General features: G+C 40.2%; 2 protein-coding genes across 2 annotated transcripts in view; one reads left to right on the top strand and one right to left on the bottom strand.

The window, feature by feature from the left end:
* Positions 1–3,331: 3,331 nt before the first annotated feature.
* mpl (MPL proto-oncogene, thrombopoietin receptor) lies at positions 3,332–11,256 on the top strand. The gene is given in 13 exon segments (XM_030432650.1): positions 3,332–3,585; positions 4,739–4,859; positions 5,187–5,356; positions 6,235–6,392; positions 6,727–6,868; positions 6,993–7,104; positions 7,266–7,435; positions 7,778–7,920; positions 8,541–8,634; positions 8,637–8,699; positions 9,028–9,115; positions 9,335–9,422; positions 9,672–11,256. Coding segments are annotated over 13 exon segments (1,938 nt in total). The 5' UTR covers positions 3,332–3,473; the 3' UTR covers positions 10,149–11,256.
* A 377-nt stretch (positions 11,257–11,633) lies between these two features.
* The window catches only part of ddah1 (dimethylarginine dimethylaminohydrolase 1), an 81,847-nt gene continuing 75,577 nt past the window's right edge, over positions 11,634–17,903 (bottom strand). The window contains exon 6 of the mRNA XM_030432653.1: positions 11,634–15,417. Coding sequence (XP_030288513.1) covers positions 15,301–15,417 — 117 coding nt within the window. The 3' untranslated portion in view covers positions 11,634–15,300. The remainder of the gene's footprint in view (positions 15,418–17,903) is intronic.

The raw sequence follows: 17,903 nt of genomic DNA on the forward strand, positions 1-17,903 counted from the left end.
TTGGTTTACATATTTCATCAGTCTGACTAGATACAGTATACATTAGATATAACTATAATAACAATAATAATAACTATAATAACAATAATAACGCTGGTGAATAATGCTAACAGATGTTTGTATTACTAACACGGTGGTGTGGGGTCTAATGTCAAGCATTAGCTTTTCGCTATTTCTCTTTGACAGCATGCATATACATATATGCCCCCATATCACAACATACCTAACTAATTTTGAGTAGGTCAACTACCTCAGGCTAACTTAGGTTAGCTGATGGGTTTGGCAGTTGAATTGTCGCCAGCAGAAACAGCTAAGCTTACCGTTGTACCTAGCTAACTCTAGTTTAAGGTTACCACTCTATGCCTTTGGAAGATGTGTATATCTAAATAAAGCATTCTAAGCATGGGGGGCAGACAGTGGAGAAATGTATTAGCTACATTTATGTTATTGTGTTTGGAGAATATTGAATTCACATTTTGGAAGTTTGTTTTGTTGGCTAAGTCACCATCAAAGTTCTCTTCCGCCATTTGTAACCTCAGCACTCCCAAGGCAACGCTAGCCAAGCAGTCCTCTTTAGGCAATTCTGAAGGACTCTTTAGACATTACAGCATATATATGAACTTTCTGCTCTGAATCACAACTTTTTTGCAGGAAATAATTTAAACCCAGTGTGTTTACACTGTGCCGTCACCGACCCGCACCTTTTCTTGAAGCCATAAGCCAGCTGTGGCAGGTTGGTGTAATGAAGCGGCCGTTGAAAACTTGGATTCACATGTTGGTTAAGCCGCATGCAAAATGATTGTGAGACCAGACACAAAGATATACAGTAAGTACATCACAATTGTAAAGTGGAAGATGCCACCCATTGCTAACTGGCATGTAAAAACAAATTTGTTTTGATTTTAACTCGAGTTTCTTTAGGGTGCAGTACGTAGTGAACCTAGTTAAGCTAACGCCAGCATCCCGGCTAGCATGGGCCATGTAGCTAAAGTTGCTTGTAGTTTACAAGCTTAGAGCTGCCTTCCTCTGACATATAGGAAGCTGGGGTGACAGGAAAAAAAAAATTGTCCTCAACTTTGATACAAGACCATTTTGCAGGTTGTCTGATAATGGCAGACATGTTCAGGTTCTCATGCTATAACAGGTCAAAAGAATATGAAATATATAAGGCTACACTTGAAAATAACCCTACTTTCAACTACAATTGTATATGAAGTTACTCAATCATGACTAGAAGTGGCATCCTTGTTTTTAACCTGCAAAAACTCAGCTATCTCTCTTGTACAGTCTAATGAATAATCAGTAGTGGTATCTAGTGAGCTTCCCTGATTTATGAGAATGCCCCAAAGACACAAGTACATTATGTCATGCACATGGGCTGAGGCTTTCTCTAATGTAGCACAATCAGGTCATCAGGAAATGTTTAAATCTCGTATAACTCTCCCTGAAAACAGTGTTTCAGAGAATCATTTTTCAGTATCATTGTTTTCAAGGCCATTTGCGGCTTTCTGGCCATGTGGGTATTTTGTTTTAGAAATTCTCAAAACCAGAAAGACAGAAAAAACTTGTGTTTCATTTTCAGAAAAGGTTCATCAATCACAGCTCACCATCTTTGGTTGACTGCACTGGTAGAGCTTATATCAGTCTGTGGTCAGCACCCATCTGCGGAGAACTGTTTTCTCAGTATTAAGGTCCCTTGTTCACAGGTTTCATTTTTAATGTGTACAAAATTTGGTTTTCTGATCGTGAGAACATTCTGAAGCAAAGATTGAATGTATTACTGCATGAGTTTTTGTCTGGTTTACAGAAGAAGTAAACGACTAAATTGTATATTGTAGTGACAGTCAGTCACTAGTCACATATCAGATCTTTAAATCTCTTTGTAAATTGGGCAAGGTGTGAAATTTGAATACACTTAGAAAATACTGGGACCACGTTCTCAAGTATATGTGGATACTAAGGTCCTCATAGTAACACTGTACATCAGATCCACTCTGATCCTGAAACCATTCAATACAGTTCTTTTTTCTTTTCTTTTTTGTATTACTACAGATAAATTTGTGTTTGTCATAATTATTGCATCAGGCAATCCTGTACTTTTGATAAGTCCAACCCAAAGATAGATAGATAGATAGATAGATAGATAGATAGATAGATAGATAGATAGATAGATAGATAGATAGATAGATAGATAGATAGCTTTACCAATCCCCGAGGGGAAATCCAACCATACGGAAGGGGGAAGTGGCTGAGGTTGGTCGGACCTTTGGTAATGCTGAGGTTTTTCTGCATTATCTGGTGGTTTAGACCCAATGATGTGTTGTGCAGTCTGCCGGCCCCTGGATTAGAAAGTTGGTAATTTCACAAGTTTTGTCAGTTCTTTAGAGAACTGAACTGTTGTCGAACTGTTGTCGGAGCAACAAGTCCTGAGGTGCACTTTTCAAGGCCAACACCCTAAACTGTCATTTTGACATGCAATGGCTCTTTTTACACGGAAAGATGATGGTGAAGTTAACATTTTAGATGGTAGCATTTAAATGTATGAGTTGAGCGTGATTATTTTCATTATCCATTAATCGTCTGATTAGTATATAAAAAGAAAGTGAATGTTAGGTAATTTGTCAAAGTTTAAGACAGGTCAGGGACGGTGTTGTCTAGACTTTCCAGTCATGTTGCCTTTATTTACAGTGTGCTCTTCATTTACTCTTCAACTTAAATCATTCTGTAAGTACTTGTAGAACAGAGTGAGCTAGAGGACGAGGTTTATTTGACTGGAATAACATCATGAAAACATGGATTACTGTTGAGCTATGTTTGATTAATAGGACCATACTGGAGTACCCTGCTGTTGTACTTACCCAGGATGTGGTAAATATGCAGAGAAAATCAGCAGAGGCTGGTGGTGCAAGTTAACAGTTTTTCAGTCCCTTTAGTTGCTATATGCACTCTTGTGTTTCCCTCACCCAGGAATAAAGTAAAGCACCCCACATCACCTCTGAGTGTTCTTTACTTCTAGATTTCCCTGAAGTCCTTGATGAGCTCATAAAGCATTCAGCGATTAGCCTCCATAATAAGGCAAAAACTGCAAACCAAGACAAATGATGCACTCATACATTCACTATTTTCATCAGCAGTAACATCTCCCATTAGGTATAATGTCTAACTGTTGACTAAAGTATAGAAATGTACGTCATTTATTAAGTTTACTGCCAATCAGTCCTCCCAAACCGCCTTTTTTGTTGATGTTTACTTCCACTGTACACAAAGAAGGCTTCCTGCTCTACTTTGGGCCGCCCTCCCTCAAAACCGCTCAGCCCTACCCACCCATGCCCACTCAAACACGCGTAAGAGATAACACACACACACACACACACACACAGTGAACATACACATGGTTGCGTTGTGTTAATTTGTGTGCCATGGTGGTTTTTTGGATACGTAATTCCTCATAATAACGACACCACAAATCCAACATGACGCTTCCCTCCAAGTGGGAGATACTCGTTATTAGCTTGTGGACACAGGTGGGATTTCTGTCTTGGATACATTGCAAGGATGGGACTGTTGTTCATCTGTCACAGGAAGGTAGGCCTTTATTTTATTCTATTTTAAATTTTATTTTCCATTGCAGTACATTTTGAAGCAATTTTAATTAGTTTTAGTTTAGAAGTTCATTGAGCAGGGACAAATACATTGTACATTGTTTCATATAAAATATAAAAAAGATGCCATGCATACAGGTTTCTAGTCAAGACTAATTCATTAATTCCAATTAGCAAAGCATTTTTCTCTTGTTTAATTTATTTCCACTGAAAATGCTGACCATTAACTGCATGATACAGAGCCTCTGATTTCCCAAAACCTGCTTTTTAAGTCTTACGAAGAATGGTAATAAGATGTAGGTAGAACTTATTATCTTGCAGCAACCACTAACTCTATCGAGGGGAAAATATATTTTTTTGCAAACAAGATGTGGGAACAAAATTCTATGTTGATAAAAGTGATAATCTCGTGAGAGACAGTTTCACTTTACCACAAAGATCCTTATCACTTGCCTTGGTATTGTTGCTGTCATGATATGGTATCCTGTAGTGTTCTTACTGTGCTGACTTGCCTTTAATTGCCCCCCCAGTGACAAATAAAGTTTTTTTTAATGAATTAAATTGTTCCTGTCAGTTACTATCTTGCTGTTATAAATAAATACATACATACACACAATTGAAAGTGAAATTGACTTTGGGGGACATGTTTTAACTACAGGGCCCTGGCTTAGTGAAAACTCTGAGTTTGTTAAGCCTGAGATGTAGGAACCGCTGGGTTTTTCGGTTCCAGAAAGAGAAGTAACAATTCATTGATGGATGACACAAAATGAAACTAAATTGTGAAATCTTTTTGAAATTTTTCCTCGCTCTGATTCAGGCTCTTTGTGTTAAACATAAATGTCCACAGTCGGCATATATGTGCATTAATATGTCTATATCCACTGGTTTAAAACGAGGGCTCTGCCTTTTATTGGCCTGTTGCCATAGTGAATTGTAATATCAGAGCTCCGTTGATGATTCAGAATTGATTGAACAAATTCTGAATAGCTTTTCTCAACTCTCAGGTTTCTCATCTCAGGCTTCATTGTGAAACTCAGAGTTTGTTTAACCTGCTTTTTGAAACAGGCCCCAGGATAGCTCCTGTGTAGTGTGTGTCATTCCGTGCTCATGTGTTTTGTTTGTCATGTTTGGAGCAGATCTTTTGGTGTTAAAGGATGAGCAGAATCCTAAATGTTTCTCTCGGACACAATGGGATGGCATCTGCTTCTTTGAGACTGCAGACAACAGGACCTATGATTTGTTCTACAACGTTGACGAGTATGTTATACACAGAACATTTACTGTTTTTTGCATACAATGTTATCATTGTGAGAAATGTTGTGTACCTTTGACATGCCACTCTACTATTAGTTTTTTACCTTCTTGTATACTCCCTGTCTATATTCCACTAGACTATAGGTCCCATTGAAACCAATGTAAAAATTTAAATTGACCCGCCCCCTCAAAAAATGTTGTTTTCTTCCTTTAGCCTGTAGCCAACAGCACTTTGAACTGTTCTCACTTCTGTGAAAGATCCTGTAAAAATAACGTTTGATTGATGGATTGATATTTATAACAACATTTTTGTTGTGTCTCTGTTTGCAGTTTCTCACGGCTCAGATGGACAATGTGCGAAATGTCCCAAACAGAAGAGGGAACTTTTCTCCACATCTGCTCATTTCCCCCATTTTTTTTTGCTGAAACAAACCTTAAAGTGGTCGAGCACAACACCAACGCCACCCTCTACAATCGGACTGTCTATATGGATGAATTAAGTAAGGCATTTCTTTTAACAAATCCACTTTTGTGTGTCTATCTCAGCCTCTACTCCTTGTTGCTTCACATCCCATCCCTGAGAAGAAGCGTAGCATTGGCACGTGGCTTCCAAATTGCCAGTTGAATGTCTTTGGACTTGACCCCTCCTAAAACCTGAGAACTATAAATTACTCAGTGAGGCTGCTCCTCCCAATTATATCCATCATCATGTTGCATGCATCAACTCCTCTGGTGGATTTACTGTGATCTATGATTCCCGTTTCCCAAACTATGAGGAAGTTCAACTTCACTGTGAAATCATAATCATATTCTGCTAAAAAGATTTTCTGGCCATAGCTCAGGAACAGCAACTTGACAGGTGAGCAGATGCATACAAGTGCAAGGCAGTAATTCTAGTTTCTTATCTTTGAGATAATGACTAAACTGTGGGTCTAATGAAGGTGGAACAGGTCTTCGTTCCCTTTGTGTTGTTATCGTGTATCATGAGAGGAGACTTCTTCTGCCCTGAAGGTTCCTCTCCATCCTTTCTATTCACAATTGTGTGTATACTTTGAAGGATGAAATAAATGGTGTCCATATATTATATGCCCAGCTTTTGCCTGAAACTGTACCTGTAGCCCTTCAAAAAACACTCCCAGTTTACATTTCAAGAATGCTAAGATGTTTTAATTGCAGGCTCATACCTGTTCAGGTTTTGTTTTGTTTTGTTTTGTTTTGTGATAAACTGTTTTTTGTTTTATTGTTTTTCTATCCATGCATCCATAGAACCAAGGAAAAACAACCATCAATAAGGTTGCTCATCAGAAAAAGGCATCGGGCCTCCTCAGCATTTGCCTAAAAAATGTAATGCCTTCTTGTCCTTTTTTTTCATTCCTAGTTCTACTGAATCCCCCCTTCAATGTGTCTTTACACCAAACTGGCAAAGCTGGACAGCTGAAGGTTTCATGGCAATCAAGTATCTCCAAATACCAGAAAGATGATGTGATCTATAAGATACGATACTCCTCCAAGACACTGGGAGAGAAGACAAAAGAGGTACACACACACACACACACACACACACACACACACACACACACACACAAGCATCAAGACTGTGGTTTTCATTCATGTGTCGGTATAGCCCGTTTGTATGTATATATACTTTGTATGCTGGTCTTTGGTCCATTATACTACTGCTACTTCTTCAATAGGAAAAACAAAAGAGAAAGTCAAATAAAAAGGGGAGTTATTTGACTTGTATAGCAAATAAAAATAAAGTGCTTTTCTTTTTTTATGTCAGATCGCTGGCATATAAAGGTAAAGCATTACTTGACATAACCTGTCTTACCTATTATTGTAAAACCTACGATGTTTGTGATTTTCAAAGGCAAAGGAGGGCGACATACTCGACTCTCTGGTAGCAGGGGAGGTGGTTGAGGTCCAGGTCTCTGTCAAATCTGCGGCTTCAAGCACGCGACTCTGGAGCGGCTGGTCACACCCTGTAAGAGCTGTGGTTCCCCAAAGTGCAGGTGTGTGTCCAAATGAGAAAAGCGTGTGAATGTCTGAGTGGATGCAACATTTTCAGGTGCAGGACAATTTTATCCATCTCATCCCGTGACCTTTTGAATGAGTTTTTCCCCCCCTCTTTTCCAGATATTTCAACAATGTGCTACACATTTGACCTGCAAAATATCACCTGTCAGTGGAATGGGAGCAGATATGGTGAAGAGAATGAATATAAACTTTACTACAAGACGAGTCTCAGGTATGTTACTTTCTACATTTCATCATTGATTGGTAAAAGTCATCAGATTTCTCTATGGTAATGTAACAGCATATGAAGTTCTTTTGGTTATACCTGCTAGGAACACAACAGACGTTCCAGTGTGGCTGTGATTTAAAATGACGATATCATAACCTTTACAGTGAAGTTTCGGGCTGGACAGATTGGACGGAGTGTCTCGCTGACAGGAGCTTGACTGACCTGTGCAGTTTCCGTGGGGATGAGTCCAAAAAATTCAGGGTCAAGCTCAGCAACGCTCCAGCTCCACTCAGCAGAACCTTCTATTCTGAAGAGTTCACTCTCAGAAACAGCAGTGAGGGATTTTAGTTTCTTCTTTCTTTTTCCTCTTGGATGTGCTATTTGTTTTATTTTAACCTTCTGATTTGGTTTAGTGGTTGAGAGGAGAGAAGGAGGCTGAAAACACTGTCCTCTAGAGCACTACATTACACTTTTAGTTATGCTTTAGAATTGCTTCAAAAGGAGGAACTGTAATATTTAACAGACCCTCACAAGTCACGGCCAAGGCCTTCTAGATGCAGCAGCTCACCTAGACGGCTACTGGCTGGATCTGCGTCACTAAGCTGTCTAGCTTACCTACATTATTTGCAGCAGGCTTCATTTTGAGAGAAAAGAAATGTCTGCTTTTTACTTTTAGTTAAAACTTCCCCACCAAGTCATCTGACAGGAGCCTTTGAGAACGGAAAGCTGTGCTTGAAATGGGAAGCTCCTCTTCCATCTCTATCAGCTCATCTGCGATATGAAGTCAGCTACCGGATCAGAGGGGCGGTGGGCGAAATGGTGAGATGCCACAATTTCACGTTTTTACATTTTTTGTCTTTATTTTTTGAATATTGAAAATAACCTGCAATTCTCTGTTGGTGAAATACTTCTTGTATTGATTTGTGTTCATGGTCATAGAACTTTTTGCATGTCCATCCAGTTGATTTCAAATTCCCTTGCAACATATTTTGTCTCAGTATACCTAAAGTCCTGTGCATGGAATTATATTGTAATTTAGCACCTTTGGAATGATTCTGATGGCATAACTTTTATTGTCTCAGACCACTGCAGGATGTGACCCCCAGTGTCGTTCTTGATATTACCACCAGATGGCACCAAAGAGTTTTCTATTCTACACAGTAATCAGTTTACAGTCAAAAAAATAAAAAATAAAATCAGCGAGATGTTCCATTATATTGTTTATGTCTGGATGTCGTAAGAGAATTTCATGTTAAATACAAGTTGAAAAAAGAAATCAAATGCAACAGTAATTGAATTAAAAAGGAAAGGAATAGAAAGCATTTATTTCAAAACATAATATATATCAAGGGAAATGCAAACATCTAACACAAACAAGTACGTCACTGCAAGGATTTCTGTTTAACCCTGAATGTGAAATCAACCTTTTCTGTCCTCAGTTTGCATGTCTGATTGATCATCAAACTGGCAAATGTCTGCTGGTTCCAGCAGGCATCAAGTACAGCGTTAAGATCAGAGCTACACCTATGGGGTTCATTACTCAGGCAACTGGAGTGACTGGTCAGATGAGTTTATTGGTGACACTCCCGCTGATGAAAGTAAGTTCACATTGAGACTCACAAAAGTCACTATACAAGACGTTTAATTAGCAATCCCTATTGTTGTGTTTTTTAAAATCACAACCAAAAGTTTGAGAAACTTAAACGCTGTTTTGCATTTGGTGACATTGTAAAAGTCTGTTTTTACTCTATAAGAACTTCAACTAGTAGTCAAATCACCTGTATGATATCAACTGCGGTGGCGTCTGAAATGCACTGCTTTGACGTGATATGCTTAAGGATAAACATGTTACACGCATGAAATGCACTCAAGTAATGACTGGACACCATTCAAACCTTAATTAACAATAAAAAATAACCTTCACAGACACATTGCTGCTGCTGCTGCTCCTTATCCCTCCTTTGATGCTGATCACTGCTATCATCCTCATCTACCAGTTTAACACTCCTCTCAGGTAAGACCATGTTCAAACAGACTGTAATCTGCCACCTCTGGAAATTAAAACCCTAACCTTTTATATGCTGTATAAAGACTTAAACATTTGTTACATTTTCTATTGTAAAAATAATTTCAAATCACTGACTACTCTGCCAAGTGTCCAACAAGTTAAACCAGTTCCTTCACTGACTTTCTTGACCGTAAGACTATTTTTATTTCTGTTTTTGTTACCCAGGAAGTTCAAGCTGTATATTTGGCCGCCTGTGCCCAACCTTGACAAAGTCCTACAAGGCTATCTGACAGAGATCAATGGGCAGAACTGGGTAAATAATTTGATATAATTCATGGAACTTTACATTACATAAAACATGTACTGTAGGGTAAACGACTGTATTTATATATATTCAGATATCAGACAGGGGAAGTAGATAAAACACAAGTAATAACAACACATACATTGTGAGTGATCCAACCAAGTTACTAGAATTAAGTTTTCACTCAATTTCAGCACTTTTAACTGCGTGTCGGCGTCCCCAGGTATTAAAATGAATTACTCTGTGTTCACAAAACAGAACCCTCCACTGATAACAAAACAGTGCTCTGAAGAAACCATCCCGTCTCTGGTGGAGATAATGTCTGACGATGAGGTTTCAGGATCGGGGAAGCTATCAGAGGAATCCACCCAGCTCCTGTCACCAGAGGGAAGCTTCTTATGCAGGGAACAGGTAGATGGTAGTCCTGGGACGGAAGTCTTTCCAGACTATGTGACTCTCAACAAAGACAGTGTGGTTCTTTGCCCAAAAGGAAACAAGTATGTTGTCGAGTATGAGACAAGTGTGTGTGAGAAAGAAGCCCCGGCAGTGAAGAATGAGCTCTTCCAAACCTGTAACTCCTCCTGCGCTGATGGATCAGTCTGTACCAAACCCTGCTGCACGGACTTTCTGAACCATTCCTACTTGCTTCTGGCTGAGCCTGCAGACGGAGTGCACTGCAAGGTCATCGCTACGAGGGTGCCCGGCAACCTCTATACTAACTTACCCTGCAGCTAAGTGTACGGTATAACCAAGTACATTTTCCTTCCAATCGTGCAGGTTGATGAAATATACTTTGCACTTTCTCATTGACATAAGAACTCATTGTAAATTGACCTTTCAGTAGCTCCAGTGGTGAAAAGGGCTTTTGAGGATTAATGCACCCCATGACTTAAGTAAAGGTGTGTTACAGTACCATGTAGCTGCAGTGTAATGAGGGCTAGTTTAGTCAAGTCATTTCGAAATATATATAGCCTTATATCACAAATCATAATATGTCTCAATGGGCTTTTTAATCTGTGAGGCACTTAACAACTGCTCTTGATTCAAATGAGGAAAAAGCACAGTTCGAGCAGGGCAAAGACCTGGGAGAATCCTCAGGAAGAACAAGGCGAGGTATCCCTCTCCCTGGATAGACAGACATGCATGTGTACAGAATAGCTTCACAACACAAAATTACCGCACACATGGTCACACACATGACATTCTGTCATAAGTGCAGATAGTGGATCCAGCTGAGCAGCTTCGGGTGTCGTCCACTATCTGAGCCACATAGAGCCACACATCCACCATAGAGATGAAAAAGGACAGGCCACGCAAACACGGAGGACGACACCATTCACACAGAGAGGAGAAACAAACACACTGAGGGAGAGAGAGCCATGATAACATGTAAACTATGGACAGGGAGAGAAGGGGATAGGCTGAGTCTCCTGGGGGATGACGATCCCGCAGAGGGATTTGGACTATTAAACCAGGTGTCAGTTGAAGTTGGTACATTTTTTTCTTTAGCATTTGAATGTAGCCTTCATTCATTTATTCATGTATATTTTCTTCCTGTCTTGAATGATCAGCATCTGAAATACCAACAGGATTTGGTTTCTGAGATCTTCTCCTTTGCCCTTACATTGTTTTTGTTGTATAGTCATTTGCTCGTTTGTATCGCACATATTTTCTTGTGGAATTTCTGGATCTGTGAGAATCCCGCTCAGGTTTGAGGGGATTGACATGGGAGCGAAATGTAACCAAAACCGCTTCCCACCTTTCAAAGCTTAGTTCATGATGAATTACATTATAACGTGATGGTTTGTATTTTTGTCAATAAACACTGGAAAAGTTGTTTCTCTAACAGTTGCATTTCTTGTGAGGTCAACTATAACAAATGAGACTCTCAAGGATTTTTAATTGACTTTATCAGCCTTTTTGGACAGCAGCCTCAACTAAACAGCCACTGTTGTGCTCCTAAATAGACCTGTCTTAAATCTGTGCTGTCACTAGGTGGTAGCAGAGAACAACAGGACGTCTCTGTGCTCACTGACACATCACTAATCATTATACACCACTGAAAAGTTAAGATTTGGGCACAGATTCAGGTTTGTACTTTATCTCACCTGATGAAGCCTCATGATCTGTTGAAGCTCCTTCGAGTTCATCACCAGATGTGAAGGGTTAGTTCAAACCTGATTTATTTTTCTTTTTTAAAAGAAGCACAGTTCAACACAGTTGAATGTCAGATGTTAATTTATTACACAAAGTACATGAAAGGCTCAATTAAGATGAGTCGGATTATTACTCACAACTTGTATGAAAACCAAGAGACCTGAGTCGGAAACACAACATCAGTGACTACTGGGATGAGTGAGGGGATTAGTAAGAGGCTAAATAAGAGTTGGACATGGTCAGCGCGCTTCTTCAGGAGCTGTTACTCTCATCCAGCTTTGGCAGCCAAGAGCCAAACATGTATTAAATAATGTTCTGATTTTAAATCAGTGATAGGAAAAGGTTATGGTGCCCCACAGCTGAACAACCAAGAGGTGAGATTTGGAGCTATTTCAGATGGCTTTACTTCCCTAAAATCCAGTGTTTGACATTGTACTAATCAGTCTGGCAGGTCCTGTCTGGCTCAGCCTTCTGGAGTAACTGTGAGAATCAGAACTGGATACATTTGCAACTACGCTATCGCCCTGCGCCCAAGCCAGTCGCCCTCTGTAAAATATACTACCAGTGTCACACTTTTAACGGCAGGCCATCACATCTACAGGGCTCGCCAGACTGTATGATATCATGGCCATAAATTAGCCCAGATAGTCTATGAGGCAATAGCAGAGGGTGGGAGAAAGTGAGCGCCGAGAGTGAGACAGTCGAGAGAACGACAGAGAAAGTTTAAGAGAGCCAGTGTTTACTGGTGTACAAGCCTCTCCTCCCAGCAGGAATTCTTTCCATGTTTCATCATCACTGCCCGCTTGCCCATGCACAAACGTCTACGGAGGGGAGGCTGAATCACCTCCTGATGTCATTTCCTCAACTTTCACTTACGATCACATTGAGAAACAGCATGGTTTCAGATGTGATGGGTTTCAACGTATACGGTGTATAGCGTACATACATTCACAGGTCTACAAGGCCTAAAAGAAGGACGTCGGCAACAACAGAGGTAAGGCCACCGGAACAGGGCTCATCAACATCCTCTGAACTCCCGCTGGCTGCTACCATCGTGAGCACACGTGGAAACGCACCAAATGGGGGGCCGTCAGCTTGTTCAGCATGCTGAGTTGCAAACTCTCTCAGCGCAGTCACGTTCGCTGCCATTGGATTTAGTGGAACAGAAATCTGCTTCACAGCACGCGCTTAGTCAGTTTTGAGCAAAAACTGCCAGGCAGGAAAAAAGAAAGAGAACCAGTGTAACGAACAACACAGGCAGAACCGGTGGTGTGAGAAAAACTACAGCGCCTTCACAATCGTTCAGCAGGAGCGACAACATTGGTTTTCCACACAGGCATTGTATACTGAAATGAAAAGAGGTGTTATGTTGGGATAAATGGGAGCTTAGTTCATCCTCGAATAATGAAAACATATTTCCCACACAAGCAGCTTTTATCTGCGCTCTGTATAAAGGATTATCTCATCTGTTGGGTTGCCACAGATGAATACATTTGCACCCCCGCATGGATCTAAACAAAAGCTTACCGGGAGGGATGCTAATTTGCTTAAACAAAATGGTCCTTTTGGAATAAATTAACAAGCTGCTGTTAGCGTCTCTGGCTGGTGGCAATTATCGAGATTAGTCGGAAGTCGTCTCCAGTGTTCTGTGACTCAGTTGCAAATAATTAGTGAGCTATAGAGAAGTAGTGAAAGGTAAGAGCACCTCAGGTCTCAATGGCAGGACTTTAAAAATCACAAAATCAAATCATGACACTGTGATCGTACCAAAAGCTTCGATCTCCATAAGACCTTTCAAAAGCTGCACTGAGCAAGCAAAACAACCTATAAGTCAGATAAATGGCCATCGTGTGTCAGTGGTTTTGAAACTATGTATGTTCTCAGCACCAAATGTAAGAAACCGCAGGCATTTAAAGGGACAGTTCATCACAAAATCAGAAAATAAATGTTTTCTCTTACCTCAAGGTTTTTTTTTGTTTTTTTTGTGTCTTACTAGATTGTTTTGGTGTAAGTCACCAACACTTTTGAATATATCACCTGCAGAGATGTCCGCCTTCTCTTAGCCATTATGGAATTAGATGGCATTCCACTTGTGGTCAAAAAATAAACAAAACTCAACAGCAATGTCTCTTTTCCATAAATCCACAGGCCTTGTTGTGAGCAGCTTCAGGAACAATTTTTCCATCACAATGCAGAAGGATCTACTCATGGAGGAGAGGCTAGATAACTGAGCTAAAGAGCTGAAGAGGATGCCATTAATGTTGAAATCCTCTGCTGTCATAAGCACGAGCCTGTCGTCCCTGAGTAGTTGCATGCGTCCTTCTGCACAGCATTACGGTTAAAAGTAAAAGGTTTCTACATGAAACTGCTGACAACAAGGTCGGAGGGATAGCTTGAGTAACTGGGTCATGATCTCTTATAAGATAACCTGCTGTTGAGTTTTTCAAATGTAATGTTTTGGCGCTTTGAGCTCCACAAGCCCAGTGCCATCTAGTTCTGTTAAAGGCAGATATGTCCACGGTTGATATCTCCACTGCTCAGGAACTCTTATCAAATCAATCTAGTTGAGGAAAAACACATATTTTTGATTTCGGGGCGAATTGTCCCTTTAACTAACACACTTAAATACTTAAATACTGCTATTTGGCAGTATTTAAATGTGTGACATGGAAATGTTCTCATCTTGCTCCAAAATGCAGTTCTCGAGAAGCGAATTACAAACTGAGTCCCAATTGAATTATACAGTAAAACCAAACACTCAGAATTAAATCACAGTTAAAATGGTGCACGTAAACAGCGTAAACCAACTGTTTACATTCTTCACTGTGTCACTTATGTAACTCATAGACCTGCAGTGCAATGTTGACAGTACTTTTCAATGGCAACAAGAATGATCAAACAGATCCATCTGGTTTTGTTGGTTCAGTTGTTCTGCGTGGTTCTCTTAAATGGTTGTAAACATCGAACAGTAAATGAGGATTGGTCCACACATGAGCAGAAGGGGCTCTGCAGGTTTAAGGGGGTGGGATCTCCACGTGGCACATAGTCTACTGATCTGGAATCAGATCTTTCCCCCGTCAGATTTATAATTAATTAGAGCTACATTTGAAAAGTTTGTAGACTAGTTGTTAAGAAGCAAATACTGTCAAAAAGTGGCTTTACATGGGTAGAATTGATGAGCCATTATCTAAACCTGCAAGCCTGTTTTTTTGCCATGTAAAAATGTTAGAGTACACCCAAATCAAGAGCAATGAATTTTGATATCTTAATTCGGACACGCAAGACACACAACCTGAATCAAATAGTAATAATGTCAACTGAAGAATTCCAAAAAAGTTTTTAAGACGTTAATTTAACTTGACATGGTCCTTAAAAAGTCTTCAATACAGTTTGGACAAGGCTTAATTGAAGTTCAAGATGGATCTTAATTGGTTAATTTACTTTGCAAGTAATTAAAGTATTCACATTTTCTTTCATGTGCTCCCTATTTTTTTTTTGCCAGTGTGGATGTGAAATAGGTTTTAATTTCATTCATAGTAGTCTTAGGGTTAGGGTTAGGCCAAAATGTCACTTTTGGGGGGAAGGAGACCAGATGACTCCCTTTGATTTATATTTTCTTGTCTACCCTTCCTCTAAGTACAAAGATAGTTTTGCTAAACCTCGGGATCCTTGGTGATCAGATACAGGCTCCGCTTGGTTACCATGTACTCAGAGGCCCCCTGGTGAGCGCTCAGATGTTGGCCTTCTTGTTGATGAGTACAGAGCAGCAGGTGAGGGCTCCATCCACTTTGACCTTCTCCTTGTTGCACACGGGGATCAGCATGTGGTCCTTCAATTTGTCGAACACCTGCGGGACGAGACGAGGCTGTCGTCAGAAAAATCCGACACCTTCTCCATTTAGAAATCACAGATGATGATTATACAATTATGTCAGCTGAAATTCAACAGACCATCAGCGTTCAGCCAAATGTCATTGGAAGAAACATGTTGCAAAGCAATTATATATCTGGGAATCAAAAATCTACCCTTTTATATAAAAGATTATGAAATATAGAATGGACAGCAGCGACCTCTTGATTCTGTCCTTGGAAACCAGATCTGTGAGCCAGTGTTTGAGGCCTAATTGACCCGTCAGCGCTCCAACAAGCTCTCAGCAAGGCTGAGGTACAGCTCAACTGGCGGTAGTTAAAATTGTGAGGGGGAAATTATGCAACACTTAAGTTTGTTTACTCTACTTGTCAACTTGCAAAGCTCTGTGATATAAAAGCCCTGCAGAGAGACACAAAATGTGAAGGAGCAGAACAAGCATTCAATGAGGTTTCCCGGTCTCCAGGCAAAATATACACTAAAAAAAAAAAAAGAGATGGGAGTGAGAACTATTACGACATTCTCAAAAGACCCTCGTAAAGTAGTGTGTCACCCCGTGGACATTTTCCAGAAGAAAACCAGTGTTTTCCTACCACACTTCCAAACCAGGATATTTTTCTCTTTAAACTCCCACTTCAACCCTGCTGCGATACTGAGCGAGGCCTCGCGGCACGGCCACAGGCACCAACTAAACAAATTCTTATCTCATGATGCAATATGGCTGATGAAGCCTCTGGTGAACCAATAGCCATGTTTAAAGCCACCACACTCGTGTACCTTATAACCCCCAAGCTTTTATAACCAAAATACCAAGACATCTTGTGTAATGTGGTCACTGTAACACCACCATACCACTAAACACACAGTATGCCATTTCTGCTGCTAGGGGTCTCACAGTCAAATCAAAATAAAAGAGCAGCGTGGCATCATGGGAGTTTTTGTCTTCGTTGCTTTACAGCGTCCATGGCCAATGAAATTCTTGTGTGATGTGACTCAGGCAGAAATGTTCACTGTAATGTCCCTTTATGGTATTAAAGTTGGCCTTACATTACGTTATGTCATATTTGCGGACACCCTTCCTCACTCTCCTGGGAGTTAAAGTGACAGGCGACCACATGAAGCCACAGTTACCATGAATAAGTTGTGAATTTCTCTGGTTTTTAACATCATTGGAAACACTTGGGAAAATGGAGGCACACATCAAAATATTGAACAAAAGTCTAATCGCTTTACAATAGTTTTTGACATTTTAGACATTTTACATCTTAAGATATATGGTGTTAATGAATATTTGCATACATTTTTCAGTCATAAACTGAAGCATTGGATTAATTAAACATAGTGTGTAATTTCGCGCAAACAAAACAATGAAAAAAAAAAAGATTTGTTCCAGATGTTCCAGGAGTTTATTTTGAATTTATTTTGCTTTGTTTCGTGTGTGAAACCTGCCACAACCGCTTTTACAACTTGGTTTCACACATGAACAAAAGAAGAAGGAGAAAAACAACAGCTTTAGATCCATTTTAGATCCATCTTCTGGGTGCCATGAATGTGGGTACCAAGTTGTATGGCAATTTGTCCATAAATCATGGACAACTAATAAAAAATGTCTCTGTCAAACTTCAAATTGATGCCAGAGAAAAGTTTGGGGGAGTCAGGCAGAATAATCATCTTGGAATACATCCCCACACATGTTGAGACGGTTCAGTTCAAACCAAATTTAAACCCACCGTGACGTCACCCATTGGATTGTCCACTTCTGTTTTGAAGGCTCAAGTTTTGTATCATCATCTTTGAGCCACAAGTGACCGTATTTGGACAAGAGGGTTGAGCGGGGGAGGATATTCTGATTAAGACTGACTAAGAATCTCTCTAAGGACTGTCTGTGGCAGCAACTTGTCAGTGACAAGGTGGTCATGCCCTGAAGCATACCCTGCTTTATCATCTATGTTACTTAAAACTGGACCATAATTTACAAAACGCACATCGTGCTGTATTGAAGAAGACTTGAAACTAGTGATTAAACCATGAACGCATTATGAAAGAGTTTACTATGGAAATAAGTCAAGTGAAGTCTTTTCTAATTAGCTGACATACAAGCTGACTTCTTTTTGAAAACCAATGCTGGCCATTAGCAAGAGTTTAAGGGCACTTCCACACCGGCTCCAACCTGGACACTCCATACTTTATAGTGAATGGTCTCAACTATAGATTAAGACTGAGCTAACAAGCGACACCGCCATCCCAAAAACTTGTTTAGACCACATGATCAGAGGGTCAACCCAGGGAAGGTTTTGCTTTTATACAATTCCCCCAAAACAACATCAGTAAATCCCCTGCCGTTTATAGCATCTCCACCTCCAAAGTGTCTTTTTTTTCCGGAACATTTCCAGCCGGGCTCTCATTACTGCGGTTGAGATTTATATGTCAGGCCGGAGGGTGGCATGGTCCCACACAGTAGGGGCT

This window comes from Sparus aurata, chromosome 11 (assembly GCF_900880675.1).
Source record: "Sparus aurata chromosome 11, fSpaAur1.1, whole genome shotgun sequence".
In the NCBI taxonomy this organism is placed as follows: domain Eukaryota; kingdom Metazoa; phylum Chordata; class Actinopteri; order Spariformes; family Sparidae; genus Sparus; species Sparus aurata.